At 38.4% G+C, this 21,611-nt stretch overlaps 1 protein-coding gene across 1 annotated transcript; it reads left to right on the top strand.

Annotated features, from left to right (window-relative positions):
* The first annotated feature begins 713 nt into the window (after window positions 1-713).
* Window positions 714-20,747, top strand: caspa (caspase a). The gene is made up of 7 exons (XM_017714444.2): window positions 714-1,082; window positions 7,030-7,238; window positions 11,802-11,978; window positions 16,704-16,941; window positions 18,925-19,041; window positions 19,961-20,070; window positions 20,184-20,747. Exons 1-7 carry the CDS (start codon window positions 812-814, stop codon window positions 20,280-20,282), a joined length of 1,221 nt encoding a protein of 406 aa, XP_017569933.2. The 5' UTR covers window positions 714-811; the 3' UTR covers window positions 20,283-20,747.
* The last annotated feature ends 864 nt before the right edge of the window (window positions 20,748-21,611 follow it).

Here is a 21,611-nt window from a genome sequence, read left to right as displayed (position 1 = left end):
TGGTTATGAATTCACTGCCTGATGACTGAGACACTGTTTAATGATAGTTTCGAGAAGATTTTGGCCTTAAATTCCATTCATGGTGGAGGGATACATTACATGCAGGGCGCTGTGAGGCAAAGTAGTCCCCAAAGAAAACTAAATATTTCACAATATTCCCAAGTCTTGGCCATAATTATTCTCATACTTCACCAACTCATCGCCATTATCTAATTTCCATGCCACAAATCTCATTCCCATACATAACTATGTCGTGGCCACAATATAATTATCTTATTCTTATACCTTACCAACTCATAACCATGGCTTAATTATCTCATCCCTATGCCTAACTAAGTTGTGGCCACAACTTAATTATCTCATTCCCATGCGTATCTAAGTCATGGCACATAACACAGTTATCGCATTCCCATGTATAACTAAGATGTGGCCACAACTTAATTATCTTATTCTCACATTTTACCAACTCCTAGCCACAATTTTTTTTATCTCATTCCAATGTGTTACTAAGTCATGGCCACAACTTAATTATGTCATTCCCATTCCCTGTGATGTGAACCCATTAAAAAAGCTAAAATACATAACAGACCCTTAAGGAACTGCTATCTGATGACCACAGCAGATCATGCAAATGCTCTACAGGGAGTTTGAATACGTGGATGGGCAATGAAGTCATTAGCAACCTGATGGTGAAAGCTAAAGCACCACCCATTGAGGCTGGCTGGCGGGGAGGCGGGCAGGCAGGCGAGCGGGCTAAGACGTGAAGGAAGGAGACCTAGAGCAGCGAACGAGGCGGTCAGCGTAACCAGTCATGGAGAAGACCATCAAGGACTACCTGGTGGATGCTCTGGACGACCTGAGCAGCGAGAACCTGAAGAAATTCAAGAGCAAGCTGTGCGATCGTAAGGTGGAGCCTCGCGTGCGGCGCGGCAATGTGGAGAAGTTGGACTACACCATGGAGCTCGCCGACCTCCTCATCAACACCTTCACCACGAGGAGCGCCGTGCATGTGACAATGGAGATCTTAACGGCCATCGGCTGCAATCAAGTCGCTGAGGACCTGAAGCGCGACACCGAGAGCGGTGAGTGGTCCAAAGCAAGCCCGCTTTCGGTTTCACTGCTGCACCCTTCAGCTCGGCCGAGCAGCCTGAAGTTTGACGTTGGGTGACTAAAGGTGGCCGCACAGATCATAAAACATGGGATACTAACCTTTTTAGAACGACTTGGTTTCGTATTCACCCGCTTTTTGTTCGCATTTCCCGTTCCCCCTTAAATGGTGCAGCAGTTACTTTCAAGCGCCCCAGGCTGGACTATTTAAGGTGGAACGAAAAATTCGAACAAAAAAGCTGAGTTTTTGGCTGTAAACGTCACTGTGGTGGTCCAGTTACTGCCAATTAAAATCATATCGAGCCTAAATGTTAAAAAACACCAATAATAAACTATTAATAATGACTATAATGACCTAATAACAGTACTCATAGCGCACCCTTCTGGTACCTATTAACATACATGCACCCTTATTACATGATATTTCTCAAAAAACCAGAGCAGTTTACTCACAGGAGGTAGCCCTTCACGAGCTGATCCGAGATCAGGTTTGACCGTCTTGGTGAGACACAGTGGAGCTAGATGAAGAAAAACAGACCTACAGCAGAAAAGACTTCCTCTGTGTTGAAGCGTAAAGGGGCAGGACTTACGCAACTCATGAAACCTGAGCTGTTTTATTCTGAGCAGACTTTTAATTTGTAAATTTCATTTATCTCCATTACAGGATGAACTGGACTAGTGTTGGAGAGGACTTTTGTCGTGCCTACAAGTTCACTACATTAGAAGATGCTGGGTTTAATTGAAACACATTCATTAATAAGTGTGAAGCTTCATGACTGCGATTGGTCTGTTTATTTGAAATTAAATAACGACAGTCAACAAGCAGTGTTTGGGTTTTTAATGAAGTTATAATAAAGTCTGTGTCAGCCCAGGTTGTACATTGGACCATATTTAGTTAATTATTAATTATTTTGTAGCTACTATAAATGATCCAGGATCTAATATGAATTTTCCATTAAACAGTATGAATTGTTCAGTAGCAGCTTTGAAATATTCAGGAGCTAATATGAATTATTCAGTAGCTAATTTGAATAATCCAGTAATTGCTATGAATTACTCAGTAGCTAACATGGATTATAAATTATTGCTATAAATGATTATAATAAAGTCTGTGTCAGCCCAGGTTGTACATTGGACCATATTTAGTTAATTATTAATTATTTTGTAGCTACTATAAATGATCCAGGATCTAATATGAATTTTCCAGTAAACAGTATGAATTGTTCAGTAGCAGCTTTGAATTATTCAGTAACTACTATAAATTACTCAGTAGCTAATATGAATTATTCAGTAACTACTATAAATTACTCAGTAGCTAATATGAATTATCCAGTAACTGCTATAATTTATTCTGTAGCTAATATGAATTATTCAGTAACTACTATCAATTACTCAGTAGCTAATATGAATTATCCAGTAACTGCTATAATTTATTCTGTAGCTAATATGAATTATTCAGTAACTACTATAAATTACTCAGTAGCTAATATGAATTATCCAGTAACTGCTATAATTTATTCTGTAGCTAATATGAATTATTCAGAAACTACTATAAATTACTCAGTAGCTAATATGAATTATCCAGTAACTGCTATAATTTATTCTGTAGCTAATATGAATTATTCAGTAACTACTATAAATTACTCAGTAGCTAATATGAATTATCCAGTAACTGCTATAATTTATTCTGTAGCTAATATGAATTATTCAGTAACTACTATAAATTACTCAGTAGCTAATATGAATTACCCAGTAACTGCTATAATTTATTCTGTAGCTAATATGAATTATTCAGTAACTTCTATAAATTACTCAGTAGCTAATATGAATTACCCAGTAACTGCTATAATTTATTCTGTAGCTAATATGAATTATTCAGAAACTACTATAAATTACTCAGTAGCTAATATGAATTATCCAGTAACTGCTATAATTTATTCTGTAGCTAATATGAATTATTCAGTAACTACTATAAATTTCTCAGTAGCTAATATGAATTATCCAGTAACTGCTATAATTTATTCTGTAGCTAATATGAATTTTTCAGTAACTACTATAAATTACTCAGTAGCTAATATGAATTATCCAGTAACTGCTATAATTTATTCTGTAGCTAATATGAATTATTCAGTAACTACTATAAATTACTCAGTAGCTAATATGAATTATCCAGTAACTGCTATAATTTATTCTGTAGCTAATATGAATTATTCAGTAACTACTATAAATTACTCAGTAGCTAATATGAATTATCCAGTAACTGCTATAATGTATTCTGTAGCTAATATGAATTATTCAGTAACTACTATAAATTACTCAGTAGCTAATATGAATTATCCAGTAACTGCTATAATTTATTCTGTAGCTAATATGAATTATTCAGAAACTACTATAAATTACTCAGTAGCTAATATGAATTATCCAGTAACTGCTATAATTTATTCTGTAGCTAATATAACTTATTCAGTAACTACTATAAATTACTCAGTAGCTAATATGAATTATCCAGTAACTGCTATAATTTATTCTGTAGCTAATATGAATTATTCAGTAACTACTATAAATTACTCAGTAGCTAATATGAATTATCCAGTAACTGCTATAATTTATTCTGTAGCTAATATGAATTATTCAGTAACTACTATAAATTACTCAGTAGCTAATATGAATTATCCAGTAACTGCTATAATTTATTCTGTAGCTAATATGAATTATTCAGTAACTACTATAAATTACTCAGTAGCTAATATGAATTATCCAGTAACTGCTATAATTTATTCTGTAGCTAATATGACTTATTCAGTAACTACTATAAATTACTCAGTAGCTAATATGAATTATCCAGTAACTGCTATAATTTATTCTGTAGCTAATATGAATTATTCAGAAACTACTATAAATTACTCAGTAGCTAATATGAATTATCCAGTAACTGCTATAATTTATTCTGTAGCTAATATGAATTATTCAGTAACTACTATAAATTACTCAGTAGCTAATATGAATTACCCAGTAACTGCTATAATTTATTCTGTAGCTAATATGAATTATTCAGTAACTACTATAAATTACTCAGTAGCTAATATGAATTATCCAGTAACTGCTATAATTTATTCTGTAGCTAATATGAATTATTCAGTAACTACTATAAATTACTCAGTAGCTAATATGAATTATCCAGTAACTGCTATAATTTATTCTGTAGCTAATATGAATTATTCAGAATCTACTATAAATTACTCAGTAGCTAATATGAATGTCACGACAGCCAGTAACAGGTGAGACACTCGCTGATGGATCTTACAAGTTTTAATATAATAGGGCAATACAAGAGAATAGTAAAGGACAGGCAGGGTCAGAAACAACAAACAGCAGAAACATAGACATACCAGAGGGTGGTCGGACTGAAGATAGGTCAGTACACAGGAGAGCAAAAACAAGGTAAAGGGGCTAGGCTAAAGGGTAGAGAAAATACAAACAAAACGGCAACGGTAAGGCAATAAATGGGCAAGGCAAAAAGGAGAAAACGAAGTACAGGCAAAGGTAGGAATAAACAAAGAATAAGAGCAAGGAAAATGCGTTGTAACAGAGCTAGAAGCTAGATAATACTCAGCACAAAACACAGGAAACAACAGGGCTTAAATACACGGGTTCACAGGTGTTGAAAATCTCACTGATTAGAAGCAAGGCGAGCCTGAGCGCCACATGCTCAGTAGAGTCACTGTAGTCCATAGGCAGAGCATGCTGGGAATTGGAGTCCATGGAGGTAACAGAGTCCAAGGCAGGCAGACTGACAGCGTCAGGGCTGACAATGAATTATCCAGTAACTGCTATAATTTATTCTGTAGCTAATATGAATTATTCAGTAACTACTATAAATTACTCAGTAGTTAATATGAATTATTCAGTAACTACTATAAATTATCCAGAATGTAATATGAATTCTCCAGTAAATAATACAAGTTGTTCAGTAACTGCTATGAATTATTCAGGAGCTAATATGAATTATTCATGGCTAATATGAATTATTCAGTAGCTAATATGAATTATCCAGTAACTTCTATGAATTATTCAGTAGCTAATATGAATTATCCAGTAACTGCTATGAATTATTCAGTAGCTAATACACATTTTCAGCAACTAATACAAATTATTCAGTAGCTAATGTGAATATTGTTTGACGTACCTGAAAACTAGAATGAAAAATATTTCAACAAATATTTATTTGTTAAAAAAGCGACTAATCTTAGAACAAATACAAACGACGTGAATTCATTATAAGTGGTAGTTTTGTGTATGTCAGTGTGTTTGTTTCCAAACCTCTCCTCAAGGAATTCCAGCAGTTCATCCAGTACTATTATCTAATCAGTGCTTCGTTATGTTAAATAAAAAGTGCTACTGATGGAACTGAACAAACTGATGTAATGGAAACAATCTGGAACCAAAACTTTCTTCAGACAAGCTCACAAGATGCTACCTGCTAGAACTTTATAATTCTATCTTTATTTTTATAGCACTTTTCATGCCGGTGGCAGCTCAGGGTGCTTTACAGACAGGAGATAAAGTTAAAGTAGTAATTTAGAATCATATAAGACAATAACACAGATGAGATTAAGAAATAAATACCACGAGCCGTACAGTTTTACTGAAGCGCTGAGTTAAAGAGCTGCGTCTTCAGATGTTTATTAAAAGTGAGCTCTGAGCTCCACTGTCTAATAAAAGGTGAAGAAGCAGAATAACTGAAAGAGTCTCTCTCTTTTCTGTGTTTTACTGAAGGTGTTTGATGGTCAGTGTCTGCAGATCTGAGATCATAAACAGACAGACATTCAGGAGCTTTATGGAGCTTTAAAAACCAGCAGCAGAGCTTTAAACTCTACCCCAATTTGCTGTGTTATTACAGAGAAATATCTTTAGATGAGTTAATCACTCAGGTAGAGCTTTAAATTGCGAATGTTTTCTATTTTGTTTACTGATATTAAGGGCCTTTTTTCAATCTAAGAAGAACAGCATGTACGTTTTTTGTCTTGAGGCTTGAACACTTAACTCAGTGCACCAGTCTGCCAGTTATTTGAGGTTGTGATGTCAGAGCAAACAGATGTTTGGCTGCTTCTGATTCGTCGATTTCATCTAAGAGCAGCTCACAAGCTCCATGTGGTTAGATTAAACTTCCCTACTTCCCTACTTAAACCTCACAACGCTTTCACACGTGAAGACCCCAGGGTGTAACAATAACATTAAATTGACGGTAAACAGGAAGAGTGTGAATTTATATAGACACTAAAAAACACTAAACACATAACACTAATTGTAAATATAAATATTATTTGTAGAAAAATAGAATAATAAAAAATAATATAAATATAAGAGGTCCTGAAATGAACACTAAAGTGTCATAAGGCACATACAGATTGAGGTCTGTGGGTGTAAATAATGCAAATATCAACAGTAGTGCGGTTAGAAAGAGCAATAAACTCACAGAAGAAGACGTGACGTAAACGTAACGTAAAACTCAAACTTCATGATTCTGCTTTTTTTAAACATTGAGTCACTTTACCTGTAAATATGAATATACATCAACTAGAAGATGAAGAATTTTTAAATACTTTTTCATTTCGTCAAGCATGTATTTGGTTTCAGTGTCGCTCCAAAAGTGTTTTGCTACTCGCTTATTTCTGGTACCGCTGTCTGTTTTCACACATGCTCAGACTGAGAAATCTGAAAGAAATCAGAGTAAGAGTTTAAAGCACTGAGAAATCTGATCCAGCCTCTTAATCAGATTTCTAGATCGGTGTATGGTGTTTACATGATCATTTGAATAATCAGATAACTGCAGAAATGTGATTATGATTGGATTATTGAATGCTTTAAAAAACACATTCATTAAGAAATGTTGACAGTAATTAACAGTGTATCTGTTTTCAGATGGTTCTGCGCCCCAGCCTCAGGTACAGAACAACAGTGTAACTGCACCCCAGCCTGAAGTGCAGGACTCCGCTGTACCTGCACCCCAGAGGTCAGCAGCGGTGGCGACGACTCCGCCAGGCAGCTACGATCAGCCGGACACTTCTGCAGCGCTTATTCCCAGCAGCTTGGAGTTCAAACAGGCCATCCTCAGAGAACAAGGACAGAAGGTCAGTGACCTCCAGCCTGAAAGAGTCCCTTCTCTGTTATTGTACACACTTATTGTACAAAAGATGGTTCTTTAGTAAAGACAATGGCCACTCAAATCTGCATGCATATATGGTTTTGTGTATGGTGAAATAGTTCTTCAGATTGAACGTGCTGCGTATGGTTCTACCCAGAGCCTTTTTGAAAATCGTTCTACCTAGCACCAAAAAAGGTGTTCTATTGTTACAAGCTTGATATCATAATATTGTGACAGTAGCAGGACCTGTTTTGGTGCTATATTGATCAGTTTTCAAAAAGGTTCTAGATAGCACCATATACAACACATTCTCCAACAATCTGAAGAACTATTTCCCCATGCACAGAACCATATAAACATGTGGATGGTTCGTTGAGTCTATATAGAACCATTTTCTTTACTAGAGAACCCATTGTGAACAATGTTAACAAACCAATAACATTCAAATTAAATTAGCATGTTAACGCTAATGCTAGGTATGCAGCTCATGGTCACTTTGTGAGTCTAATTTAATAATATTTTGGGGCAGGACTGTAAACGTCCTGCTACTAAAGGTCTCACTTTACATTTTTACTTCAATAGAATTTCTTTCCTGATTATTCAATCAAACATAAAATGGATCAAGTGACCTCAGAGTGCTGCAGGTGGAACAAATCTCAGGGATACAGTGGTGGCTGAGACCCAATGCAGTGATCCTGACAGAATTTATTAGACCATAAATTCATTTAAAATGTGCTGCGATTACATTTGGCCGTATCATTTGACCAGGAGAGATAATAAAGGGGGGGCTTCTTTCCCCCAGGTCACCGTATATCAGTCATATGCACTAATTTGTGTGTTTTTGGTGGGATCTTAACAGGTACAAGCAAATTTACTTACAAATGAGTACAAAGGCTCAAGAGCAGTCATACAATTACTTAACAAACACAGAAGTTCATCCATCCATCCATCCATCCCTCTATCCATCCATCCTCAACCACTTATCCGAGTCCGGGTCGCGGGAGCAGCAGCCTAAGCAAAGAGGCCCATGCCTCCCTCTCCTCCTCCAACTCTTTCGGGGGGATCCCGAGGCGTTCCCAAGACAGTCGAGAGATATAATCCCTCCAACCTGTCCTGGGTCTTTCCCAGGGTCTCCTCCCTATCGGACATGTCTGGAACACCTCCCTAGGGAGGCGTCCAGAGGCCATCCTTACCAGATACCCGAACCACCTCAACTGGCTTCTTTCAACGTGGAGGAGCGGTGGCTCTACTCTGAGCCTCTCCCGAATCACAGAGCTTGTCACCCTATCATTCAGGGAGAGCCCGACGACCCTGCGGAGAAAGCTCATTTCGTCTGCTTGTATCCGCGATCTCGTTCTTTCAGTCACTACCCAAAGCTTGTGACCATAGGTGAGAGTCAGAACATAGATTGACCGGTAAATTGACAGCTTCTCCTTCTGGCTCAGCTCTCTCTTCACCATGACGGACCGGTATAGGGTCCGCATTACTGCAGATGCCACATCAAACCAGCTGTCAGCCTCTCACTCCATCCTTCCTTCACTCGTGAACAAAATCCCAAGATATTTAAATTCCTCCACTTGGGACAAGAATTCACTCCTGACCTGGACATTCCACCCTTTTCCGACTGAGAACCATGATCTCAGACTTAGAGGTGCTGATTTTCATCCCAGCCGCTTCACACTCAGCTGCAAACTGGTCCAGAGAGAGCTGGAGGTGCAAGCCTGATGACGCCAACAGGACCACCTCATCCGCAAAAAGCAGACATGAAATCCTGAGGCCACCATACCAGACACCATCTGCCACTTGGCTGTTCCGAAAAATTCTGTCCATAAAAGTTATGAACAGAATCAGTGACAACGGACAGCCCTGGCAGAGTCCAACCCTGACTGGAAACCAGTCTGACTTACTGCGTGCTATACGAACCAAGCTCCTGCTCCGTTTGTACAGGGACTGAATAGCCCGTAACAGTGAGCCCCTCACCCCGTACTCCTGGAGCACTCCAACTATCTATCAGACTATCTTCTCCAGTACCCCTGCATAGACCTTACCAAGTAGGCTGAGAAGTGTGATCCCCCAATAGTTGGAACATACCCTCCGGTCCCCTTTTCTTAAAAAGAGCTATCACCACCCAGGTCTGCCATTACAGGGGGACCGCCCCAGATGTCCACACAATGTTGCAGAGGCGTGTCAGCCAAGACAGCCCTACAACATCCAGAGCCGTCAGGAATTCCGGGCAGATCTCATCCACCCCCGGTGCTCTGCCACCAAGGAGTTTTGCAATCACCTTGGCTACCTCAGTCGATGTGATGGAGACAGAAGTTCAATATATAATAAAAAACACAAATATACTTTCATATCAGCTCAGCAGGCCACAGCGCAACACAGTGAACAATAGGAACTTTGGGCCTCATTTAAAAGAAATTTCTGCTTAAAACCCATTTACACAGTTTTCATTAAGATACTGTCATTCACCAGAGTTTCTTATTTGTGATTTGTTCTTGGATAAGAACAGAATCTACACACACTTAAGCACCAAGGTGAGAACAATAGGGCTTTTTCACGAGAAATGGAAGTGTGTAAATGCTGGTAGAACAGGTTTGGCTATTGCCTTACAGTTACTAACCACAGAAATACGTTCATATCACTTCAGACCCCAGAAAGGTGTCTCACTTTATCTTTATTACAGTTGCCAAGATTGAAATTCAAGGACATGTCCAGAACTGACAGAGAACCAAACACACAACAGTGTGGGAGTCCAGACTAAATAAATTATATAAATCCTTAATGGAAAATTCCTTCACAGCTATCAGAGCAGAGTAACGTCAGCTACATCTACAGAGAGGTTAATCAATGGAGGTGAAAATAGCTTTAACCAAAATGTCAAATTTGCCATGTTAGCTGGAAATGCTGAAACAGCTCACTAACAATAAACTTGTTGTCAAAAAGCTAAACACACACAGACCAGCAGGGGGCATGCTGGGATTGTCTAGGTCCGTAGCACCACATTTTCCACAAACACTGAACGAAGATCTGCTCTCCGTTGAGCTCTTGCTCTCTCAGATATCAACAGCTTTAAAGAGAGGAAATGAAAACTGTTCCTCTGAAAGCGGCTGCAGCAGCAACTTTACCGCACAAACTGCACATTGACGTTAGTGAGCAGAGCTAAGATGCAGACACAGAGGTTCTTTTACTCTGCATGACAAAATTTAACAAACTCATTTCTCTGCAGTTGACAAACCAATGAAACTGAGATGAGGCTGTTTTTGTTCTAAACTTGAGCTCTTGCATGAGCTATACAGCTCTACTCATCATCACTGTTGCTTTAGCGGGAGCAGGTTTACCTGCAACGAGAACTTCCAGCAGAAAGAATGCACAAATGTGAAAAGGCCTATTCTCAGGTTTAAGATCACGTCATGAATCTGACGTAGACGTTTTTGTTAGGACCTTTCTGAAGAAAACATAAGAACAAACTGAGGAAGATGTTGGTGAATATGGCCCAATGATTGTTTTTTATCCTGTTCACTCTTTAAGCTGTACAATTACCAATGTAGCGCTCCATAAGTGGCTGTTTCCCAGTGTTACTCTTGCACATTTTACCCTCTTTCTGCTTAAACATGCCCATTTTACCCTCATAAAGGGTCTGTTATTGAGTGAAGGAGTTCAGGTGGAGCAGGATTGGGAAACGCTGGGTAAATCTTATCTGTGAGTGTGTCAAGGGCACAACTTCAACAGGACATTTTTATTTTCTGACACCACAGTTTCTCACTTTCACAACAACTAAACTCAGACATTAGTTTCAGAGTAGATATGGAACAATTCATACTGGATACTGAAGAATTCATAGAAGATACTAAATAATTCATAGAAGATACTGAGTAATTCATAGTGGATACTGAATAATTCATAGTAAATACTGAATAATTCATAGTGGGTACTGAATAATTCATAGTAGATATTCAGTAATTCATAGTGGTTACTGAATAATTCATAGTGGGTACTGAATAATTCATAGTAGATATTCAGTAATTCATAGTGGTTACTGAATAATTCATAGTGGTTACTGAATAATTCATAGTGGATACTGAATAATTCATAGTGGATACTGCATAATTCATAGTGAATACTGAATAATTCATAGTAGATACTGAATAATTTATAGTTGATACTGAATAATTTATAGTAGATACTGAATAATTTATAGTACACACTGAATAATTGATAGTGGGTACTGAATATTTCATGGTTGGTACAGAGTCATTTATAGAATATGCTGAATTGTTTATAATATATGCTGAATAATTCGTTTTCATTGTATTATGCAGTATCGCAGTTAAATAGTCCTGCAGATGAAGCTTATTATTTATTTATTCATCTTAAGACTTACTTACAGGACTACTGTATTGTTCTGTATTTGTAATACTACTGTAAATTGTTCAGCATTTACTATAAATTATTCAGCATTTTAAAAGTAGTGTTTGTGCCATACAGTGAATCATGACGTGCATAATTATGAATAGACAAGCTAACATTAGCGTGTGTCATTTGTCAGATTTACCCTGTTCTAGATAAAGCAGCGAGGAAGCGTTTGGCTCTGCTGATCAACAACGTGGAGTTTGACCATGAGGACATGAAGAGGAATGGAGCTCAGAGAGACGAGGAGAACATGGAGAAGCTGCTGAGAGGTCTGGGCTACGACGTCGTAAAACGCACCAACCTCTCCGGACAGGTTTGAGAACACAATGTCCATTCATCTGTATCAGGCCATTGGCGTCTGAGTGGAGCCTGTTACTGCAGTTGTGTCATTCCTCATTCAGGTCCACTCTCCATTTAGCTGATATGATTAGCATCAACAGACTCATATTTATCGAGAGTCTCAGAGTAAAACCATCAGGTGTCAAGTTCACGCGGTGCTATGAAAGGCTTTGGCTGATCCCAGATCATCATTCTTACTCTGAGAACTTTGATAAATATGAGCCCAGATATATGCTATCAGAGGGTGAGCCTCTTCATTACCATGTTCTTAAAATAGGGTGACCAGAATGGACTGTTTTCCAAGGACAGTCCCTGTTTTTGGTGGACTGTTCCCAGCTAGAGGTGTTCCTGTTTTTAACTCTGAATTTTCCATACTGTGGAAAGTCTGAAGAAAGACCTGCAGTAAAGCAGGTTGTGCTTGTGTTGTGCTTGTTTTGGCCAGCAGAGAGAGCTGCCATTTACTGACCTCTTCTGCTCCTCTCTCACCTAGTTTTAGAGAACACTGCCATGTAAAAGTCCACCAGAAGCTCGAAAATATCCACAACATCACCACAAACATCTTTTCAGGACACAAGGTGACCCAGGGGTTAAAGCAGGGGTGCAGATTGCAGTAGGGCGCTAATAGACACTAGTGCTTTTGCAGTGGTGCAGATCAGCTAAATACAGGCTTCTTATAAAGCTGTTTAAAATGTTTCTGACATTTAATGGTAAACTCACCTCCAGGGATGGGGGAGTAGCGAAGTAGCACGCTGCTTTTCTGTAGCTAACTACAAATTTCTGTAGCTAGTCGCTGTAGCGCCTACAAATTTGAGTGCGGATGTTCACTGGGCTGGTGGCGACTGTGCAATCCTGACTGAGCTGTGGACACCTTGAGCAAATGGGTACGTGCTCACCCCACGCGCCGATCACCCCTTACTAGCAGGCTTAACTCAGGGGTCGCAACCAAAATGTTAAGAAGAGCCGTTTGGTCTTTTCAGCAAAAATCTAACCACCTTGGGAGGCACAACATTTTCTGTCTGTTTTACCATCCTGACTAAATGTCTTAATATGCACTGATGTGCTAATACAACCTAAAAATAGAAAGTACAAACTCAGACTCCCTTTGCTTGGCTTTAACGAATCAGCTCAGCTAAAGTCGCTTTTCTCGCATCTCAGGAAACTTTTCCACGACTTTCTTGTAAAATGTCTCTCAATGTTTGACTTTTTATGAGGTTGAAGTCGCTTCTCATTCTACAGCTTCTCGCTTGAATTGTCTCGTTCCACCTTAAATGGTGCCTGAGGCGTCAGATTGTCCTGCTGCGCCATTTAAGGTGGAGCGGGAGAATTCAAACGAGAAGCAGGAGAAAGACAAACTGACTTAAGTTTCATGAGTCGCTGCAGATTAAACGTATCAGGAAACTAGCTGAGTGATTATAAAGGTAAATAAGTTCATTCATCTCCAAATTATCGATTTTCTTTCTCTTTGCCGTTTCATTGTCTGCGTTACTATGGTGACCAGCAGTCTTCACGTTAGTCTTCAGTGTTAAAGTGTGAGTTAGCAGTTATGCGTTAACTCCAGCGTTTAAGACCATTTATTGTGAAAACTGTGCTAAAACTGTGTGCTAGACCGATTTTACAGTAAAGGAGGATTATATTATGTTACTTTGCCTAAAAATCTAGTGATTATAAAGGTAAATAAGTTCATTCATCTCCAAATTATCGATTTTCTTTCTCTTTGCCGTTTCATTGTCTGCGTTGCTATGGTGACCAGCAGTCTTCACGTTAGTCTTCAGTGTTAAAGTGTGAGTTAGCAGTTATGCGTTAACTCCAGCGTTTAAGACCATTTATTGTGAAAACTGTGCTAAAACTGTGTGCTAGACCGATTTTACAGTAAAGGAGGATTATATTATGTTACTTTGCCTAAAAATCTAGTTCTGCTGTGGAGCTGTAGCAGCTCTGCAGCAATGGAGAGATTACTCAGGCCTGATTCTCACCCCAAACAGAGCCAGAATCACTGATGAAGATTTTGAGGCTAAAGTCTTGCTGAAGTTGAATAAAGACGCTGAATGTCATGACCGTACATACGTTATGCACTAACTATGCACTAACTGTCTATACGTCTAATACACCTATAACACTTGCCTATGCACATCTTGTCTACGTTCGACACCTGTACCTACTGACTATGCACATTTTGTCTGTCTTCTACTGTCTTTTGTCTTTGCGCTGTTTACTATGCATCTTTTATTATTGCACTGGAAAAGTAGCCAGATAGTGTTTCGTTATACTGTAATACCCTGTATTGTATAATGACAATAAAGTTGAATTGAATTGAATAAAACATACAGCATTTAGAAACCAGCTAATTGAACACTTCTGCCAGGCGAGAGTCAACCAGCTCGGATTGACTTCACTCGACTGAGGGTTTTAAACACTTACAAAACAAACTTAACTTGGTTAAAAACTAGTATAACTCTTAATAACTATGCAACTAGATGCACATAGAGGCAGAGAAAGCTCACCTAGGAGGAGAATCAGTAACAGAATTAAGGCTAGCAAGGTAGCTGGAGCTGCAGTCTATCAGACCTCTCCTCTTCTAACGCTAAATCCATCTGAACCGCGTACTCATCTGCTACTACACTTCTATGGGAGCTCTCTGTGTTTTACTGTAAGCAGCTACACCAGCAGAGCATGAAAACTGCCATAAATTCTTCAAGAGCCAGCATATAATTTACTGAATACCGCTAAAACTGACTGAATTACAGCTGGGTTACATAAACAACATGATTTTTCAGTGGCTTTGAGCATCTCAGCTAACTCGATTTTAGAACCGGACATGTCCACCCCAACTAGTACTGAGTGTAGACTGCAGATGGGCAGAGCTGGACATTTTGGACATCAAAATAGCAGCAGAAATGGACAATTAATGGATTGTTTCACTCATTTTAATACATGACAATGAGTTTCACACAACATCTACAGGTTAGGCCCGATTGTTATTTGATCTTAAAAATAAAGATGGTTCTTCAAGGGTTCTTTAATAAAGAGAATGGCTCAGTTTAGAACATGAACACTCAAAGAGCCAATGGCATGATAAAATGGTTCTTTGCATGATGAAATGGCTCTTCAGATTGATGTGCTGTAAATGGTTCTGTATAAAATTTGTTCTGCTTTGTTATGATATTAAGCATGTAACTGTAGAAGAACACTTTTTGGTGGTATATCAAACTTTTTTTTTTAAAATGTTGTATGTAGAACCATATGAGACACACTCTCCATCAATCTGAAGAGCTTTTTCACCACGCAAAGAACCATGTAAGCATGGAAAGGGTTCTAAACACATCTAAAAGTGATGGTTCTTCAAGGGTTCATTAGTAAAAGCAATGGCCACCTTGAGTACTATATAGAACCATATGCATGATTAAGCAGGTCTCTGCATGGTGAAATGGTTCTTCAGATCAATGGAGAATGTGTTGTACATGGTTCAATTGAGCACTAAAAAGGGTTCTGCTATTGCTACAATATCAAGCTTGTAACCATAGAAGAACTCTTTTTGGTGCTATATGGAACCATTAAAGCATGCAAATGGATCTATACACACTGAGATGGTTCTTCAAGGGTTCTTTAGTAAAGGCATTGGTTCTACATAGAACTATTTGCATGCTTAAGTGGTTCTGCTTTGTTATGATATTAAGCATGTAACTGTAGAAGAACACTTTTTGGTGCTATATCAAACTTTTTTTAAAAAAATGTTGTATGTAGAACCATATGAGACACACTCTCCATCAATCTGAAGAACCATTTCACCATGTAAATAACAATGTAAGCATGCAAATGGATCTATACACACTTAAAAGAGATGGTTCTTCAATGGTTCATTAGAAAAGGAAATGTCTCTGTTTAGAACCATTTGCATGCTTAAATGTTCTTTGCATGGTGAAATCGTTCTTCACATTAACAGAAAATGTGTATATGGTTCTGTACAGAACCTTTCTGAAAATAGTTGTATGCAGCACCAAAAAGGGTTCTGTTTGGGTATATGATTTGCTATATAGAACCATAAACAACAGATTCTCCACCAATCTGAAGAAACATTTCACCATGCAAAGAGCTATTAAAGCATGAAATGGTTCTGTGAGTGCTCATGGTTCTGTCTTTACAAAGGAACCTTTAAAGAACCATCTTTTTTGAGAGTGTTGGGTAAATTGATGTTCAAAATAATCAGCTTCTTGTCATTTGTTCATATTAGGTAAATCAATGTGGAGTCTAAAAATGAACCCTTATTGTGAAGCCTGTATTTGAAAGAGAGGGAGGACCACCATTTTTCCCAGCTACCCCCCGGATGCAATCCAACCCGATCTTAGGAAGAATTCATGAGAATTCTCATTTAATTTAGGAGCGCCATTCCTGTAATTCCTGTAACCTGCCCCTCAGCTCTAACTTTAACCACAGCTACCTTGTCAAACAAGTCGGCTCATGCACATTCCTGCAGATTTGGACTTTCTGAGAGCTTAATAGAGCCCTCAGTATCTTTCTATCTTACACATAGCATACTTTAATACACCTGAGGCATAATTACCTTCAGAATCCTTCTTTCTAAGTTCTTTATGTTTGCATCACCAGAAAAAATGTCAAAATATCTCAACAACCTCATTATGTAATTGCAGTTTGTCATTGAATTGGTTAACATGTAAGAGCTGTAATCTGACTATCTTTGCAGGAAATGGACGAGGCGATAAAAAGCTTTGCTGGACGTAAGGAGCACGCCGAATCAGACAGCACCTTCGTGGTTATAATGTCCCACGGCAAGAGAGATGCCATTTTGGGGGTCCATTATGGAGTAAACAACCCAAATGACGTCCTCCCTGTCGATAGTATCTACTCCCACCTGAACTCAGAGAACTGTCCAGCTCTCATCAACAAACCCAAAGTGATTCTAATTCAGGCCTGCAGAGGAGGTATTTATAATATTTCTTATTATTTTCTTTCATACTCCCACAGATGACTTACAGTGAAGAGAAACAAGTATTCAGATGCCTTTGTTGTTATTTAATACAACTTGCAAACATACAGGCTCTTATTCATCAAAATTCATCTGACACTGACAGCTTTTCATCAGTTTCATCTTCGGCATATCTGTACAATTATACTCACATCTGGTGACTATTATCAATATCATCTATAATACCAATAAGAAGAGTCAAACCAGCAAATAACCATAACAGTTATTTTACATGCACATTAGTATAAAGAAATTCTGCACCTTTTCCATGTTCCATTTAAAGACATTTTACACTGTTCTATTGTTTATACTACTGACTCCACCCACAAAATAAACACTACAAAACACAGCTTGTGTCATCCACTGAAATAGTACAGCAATTAAATTTGTTCTTTTAGAAAAATAATCATTTTCTTTCTATTGACAAATTAAAAGAATTGCATTTTTTCAGTTCTCATAATTTTAACACTGGAAATTTTGGTCTGTAGGGGGAGCAGCGCACTCACTGCTCCACCTCAAACTCCACCCACATGTACAGCCATTGGCTCACAAGCTGCTGAAGCTAATTTTATTGGCTCCCTACAGGAACATTTGCATTAGTTAGGGTGTGCCTCATGGAAATCATATGTGAATTAGGTGCTGGTAGGCTGGCGCTTGATTTCATGCACTGACGCTAATTTGTGCTCAAATCTCCACTCGTTTTTTACATTGTACAAAAGTTTTGTTACTCAGCTGTAAAGAATCTTGTATGTCATCAAAGGTGGTCAAATCTTTTTTTTAACTGATGAATAAAGGAAAATGTCTTTTAACTTTGTACTCTTAAATATAAATATCTCTGCAAAATGTATGTTAAGTGATGCCCCAATCTCAAGGTGCATTTGTTATATATTAATAGCCAGTCAAGGTGTGTTAATGACAATAAAGTTAAAAAATATATATAAAAATATCTCAGGGGGAACGGTTTTGTTCCTATTTAAAGGAACAAAGTCAAAATACTTTGTGTGCACATCTGAAGTGGATATATGGACTAGAAGTGTATTAAATAACAAATACAAAAGCCTTGGGATACTTTTTCCCCTCAGTGTACTTCACGGCTACAGCTGTTTTAGTGTTGCTAGCTAGCTAGAATAACATCTTAGCCACTTGCTACTTCATAGGTTCGGTTACTCTTAAGAGCTTTTTGCCAACAGCGTTAGACCTGTCCATTCTGGAGCAGGGCCTGATGGACACTTGGGACGACCAGCCAGGAATGAGCAGCAGTAGCTACATCTTGAGATAGTATGTGATTTAACAAGCACCTGGATGGTTGAATGGTGGAGAGAGTCAAATCCTCAGATAGGAGAAACCTGCAAGACTGAGTGAGATTGTTCTTGTTTTGAGATGAGAGTATTCAGAGCTTCACAGAGGCTTTGGGTGGTTTTGAAAGGATTGACCATGTATCTCCAGAGATGTATAGCAGCTTGGTCATGATGGGGATTCATCTTCAATCATGTCAGGATGCGAGTTAAGCATCATCTGCGTTGTTATGGTAGGAGACGCTTTGAGAAGATATCACCAAGGGAACAGGCCTAAAGGGAAAAGAGGACACAGTACTGAGCCTTGTGGGACACCCAGTGATTGTTCCATGTTTACTGATGGGAGTGCACTTCCAGGATTTTCAGTATTCTGAGGTTGGTTAAGGTGCACAGGAGGATGTGATTTACTGTGTTGAAGGCTACACAGAGATCAGAAAAATCTGAATTGATGACATTGTGGTGGATCTTGCAGCAGTACCTGGTTCTCAGTAACTGCCATGAGTTGCCTGGGGTTCAAGTCACTCTACAAGCCACAACTAGTTACAGTTTCTCATTAGTTTAAATGGCACAGTAGAGACCAGAAACATATTTGTGGGTTGAGAATGAATAGGACTAATCTGTTTAAATCTAATTACTCTGTTCAGGTGAGAATGGCAAGGTGTGGGTTGCTGACAGTGAACCAGACCAGTTGTGGAACATGGAGAGTGATGTGTGGGAGCACAAGGAGAAGGACTTCATCTCCCTGCTGTCCTGCACACCAGGTGAATACGACTACTGGCTTATCCCTCTTTGATTAGACTAAATAGTGGGTTTTTGCCTTTGTTTATATGACACTGTCATATTATTTTTTTTGTTTAGACCAGGGGTGCCCAAGGTTTTTGTCTTGGGGGACCAAAGTGTAATGTTCGTAGTAGACCAAAAGCCAAAACAGCTAGCTAGCAACTGGCTAGCTTTACAGTTTTGCAGGTTGCTGGTAAACATGGACAAACTGTATCCATCTTGCCTTGCGGTCTGTGCTTAAATGTCCTTATGCCCATGTACCACCACCTGACCCGCTGTATTAGCTCATATTTGTAGTTAAATTTGCATCACAATCACAAAACTGTATGATGTCACGAGTCGGATATAGCATAAAATCACACTTGATGTTTTGTTACTTCAAAATTACATAACTGTGGGGGGTTAAGCAGCTGTCTGCCAGGGCAAATTACACATCCTTACGGGCCAGTTTTGCCCCATGGTCCCCACTTTGGTAAGCCCTGGTTTATTTTCTTTTGTTCATACTAAATTTTGGTTTATCTCTATTTGAGCCAGTTAAATTCCACGCTAAACTAGTGGCTTGTCAGTGAGTTTTGTCTTTACATATTCAATTTCTGCTATTGGCTGCTGTATACTGCTTCCTATATCAACCTGATCTCATGAAATGACATATAAATTATCTGGAAATAACCTAGAAATTCCTAGAAAGAAAGCCAAGGTAGCTCTGTGAATTGCATACAAATCAACTGATAAGAAAATATATGACTGCTAAACTTACTCCATTCCTAATCCTCACCATCGTCAGCAAATTCTTCCAAATATGTACACACGAGTTTCCTTTATGTTGTTTGAATGGTGTCTGTTGGGTAAAGTGTTTTCTTTTAATGATTTATGTAAACCACGTTTGCCTTTTGTCTACAGATACCAAATCCTACAGGCACAAACTGAATGGGTCACTTTTTATCGGATTCCTGGTGGAGGTGTTCAACGCTAATGCCAATAAGGATGATATCGAGGAGCTGTTCCGACAGGCAGGTTCAAATTAGACTTGATGTTTAAACTTATGCTTAACAGAGAATACAAGTTAGAGTTCTAGAGTAGCAGTCTTGTAGCAGTCTGATGTGCTTCTCCTCTCCTGTTACAGGTTATGAGGCGTTTCGAGGAATTCGGAATGCTGAAGCAGATGGTGTGTAAGGACCGCACCACTCTGCTGAAGCTTTTCTATCTTTTCCCTGGACTCTGATGTTCTGGGTCACTCAGTACTTCTTAAAGGGGAAATGTTCATTGCCCTGTGTGGTGAATTTGATCTTATTAATTCTATGGTTGTAATATTATTTTCTATCATATTGGTTATTAGACTGTGAAGATTCTGGTTGAGTTTATTCTGTGGGCCTCTGACTGAAATGGTGGAGCTGATGCAGGAGGCATCTGAACAGGAAAGGGGCCCCCTGAATGTAAACAATGCTATATATGGGGGTTAGGCAACTAGGGCCATTTTGGACAAGAACGTATGTTTATACCAAATTTGGGTAAAGAAGATCCATACATTGAAATTTTGACAGAAACCAGATGTCCACACCGTGTATAAAACCTGGAGTTGTAAACGTATGTGTCAGAGAAACAATTGGCTCTTCTCTCCAAGCTGGTTCCCGAAGGCTTGTCTGTGACTTCGACCTCTCAATGCTAATAAACATCTTTTTATGCAAGAGACGAGTGTCACTGAAGAGTTTGTTCCTACACCTTTACAGCATCGCAACTAAAGAAACCACATCTGTTAACTGTGGTCCCAAATTACCTCTTTCCTTAATTTCTCTTAACTCATGGAATCTTCTCCATCCTCTGATGCCTACAGGAGCAGGTCAGCAAAATGCCAGCAATTATGCTAGTAATAGGTCGGTGATATAGTAGTAATATTCCAGCAAAATTTAGTAATAGGTCAGTAATATACTTGTAATAGTCCGTAATGTACTCGTAATATTCCAGCAAAATGTTAGAAATAGATCAGTAATATGCTAGTAATAGTCCAGCAAAATGTTAGTAATAGGTCAGTAATATACTTGTAATATTCCAGCAAAACGTTAGTAATAGTAATAGTTAGTAATATACTAGTCGTAATATTAGTTAGTAATATACTAGTAATATTCCAGCAAAATGTTAGCAATAGATCAGTAACATGTCAGTAAAATACCAGGAATATTAGTAATATACCAGCAATATTTGGAAGATAGGTCATTAATGTGCCAGTGATACAACAGCAATCACTAAAGCCCTATTGGAGCTGGATTAATTTTAGCAGAGGAGGTACGGTAATGTATTTTGTGTGTGATTTAACTGGCATAATTAATTTGTACAGAATAAAGTTTAATGGTAATTTCCCCCAGTGACCTCAAAAGCCTGTCTTGAAACATTGCACATATATTTGCATCAGCATTATGCAATTATATATAATTGTATAATTAGGCTATTAAGTAGATTGATTTAACTTACCAAATCTGCCTTGCCAGAGGTTGTTCTTCCACCCGGCCATCACCAAAAGTGTTGCCGATTTCAGTAGTATCGTCATTAACTTGAG

This window comes from Pygocentrus nattereri, chromosome 24 (genome assembly GCF_015220715.1).
Source record: "Pygocentrus nattereri isolate fPygNat1 chromosome 24, fPygNat1.pri, whole genome shotgun sequence".
Classification (NCBI taxonomy): Eukaryota; Metazoa; Chordata; class Actinopteri; order Characiformes; family Serrasalmidae; genus Pygocentrus; species Pygocentrus nattereri.
This window is presented reverse-complemented; position numbering and strand designations above follow the sequence as displayed.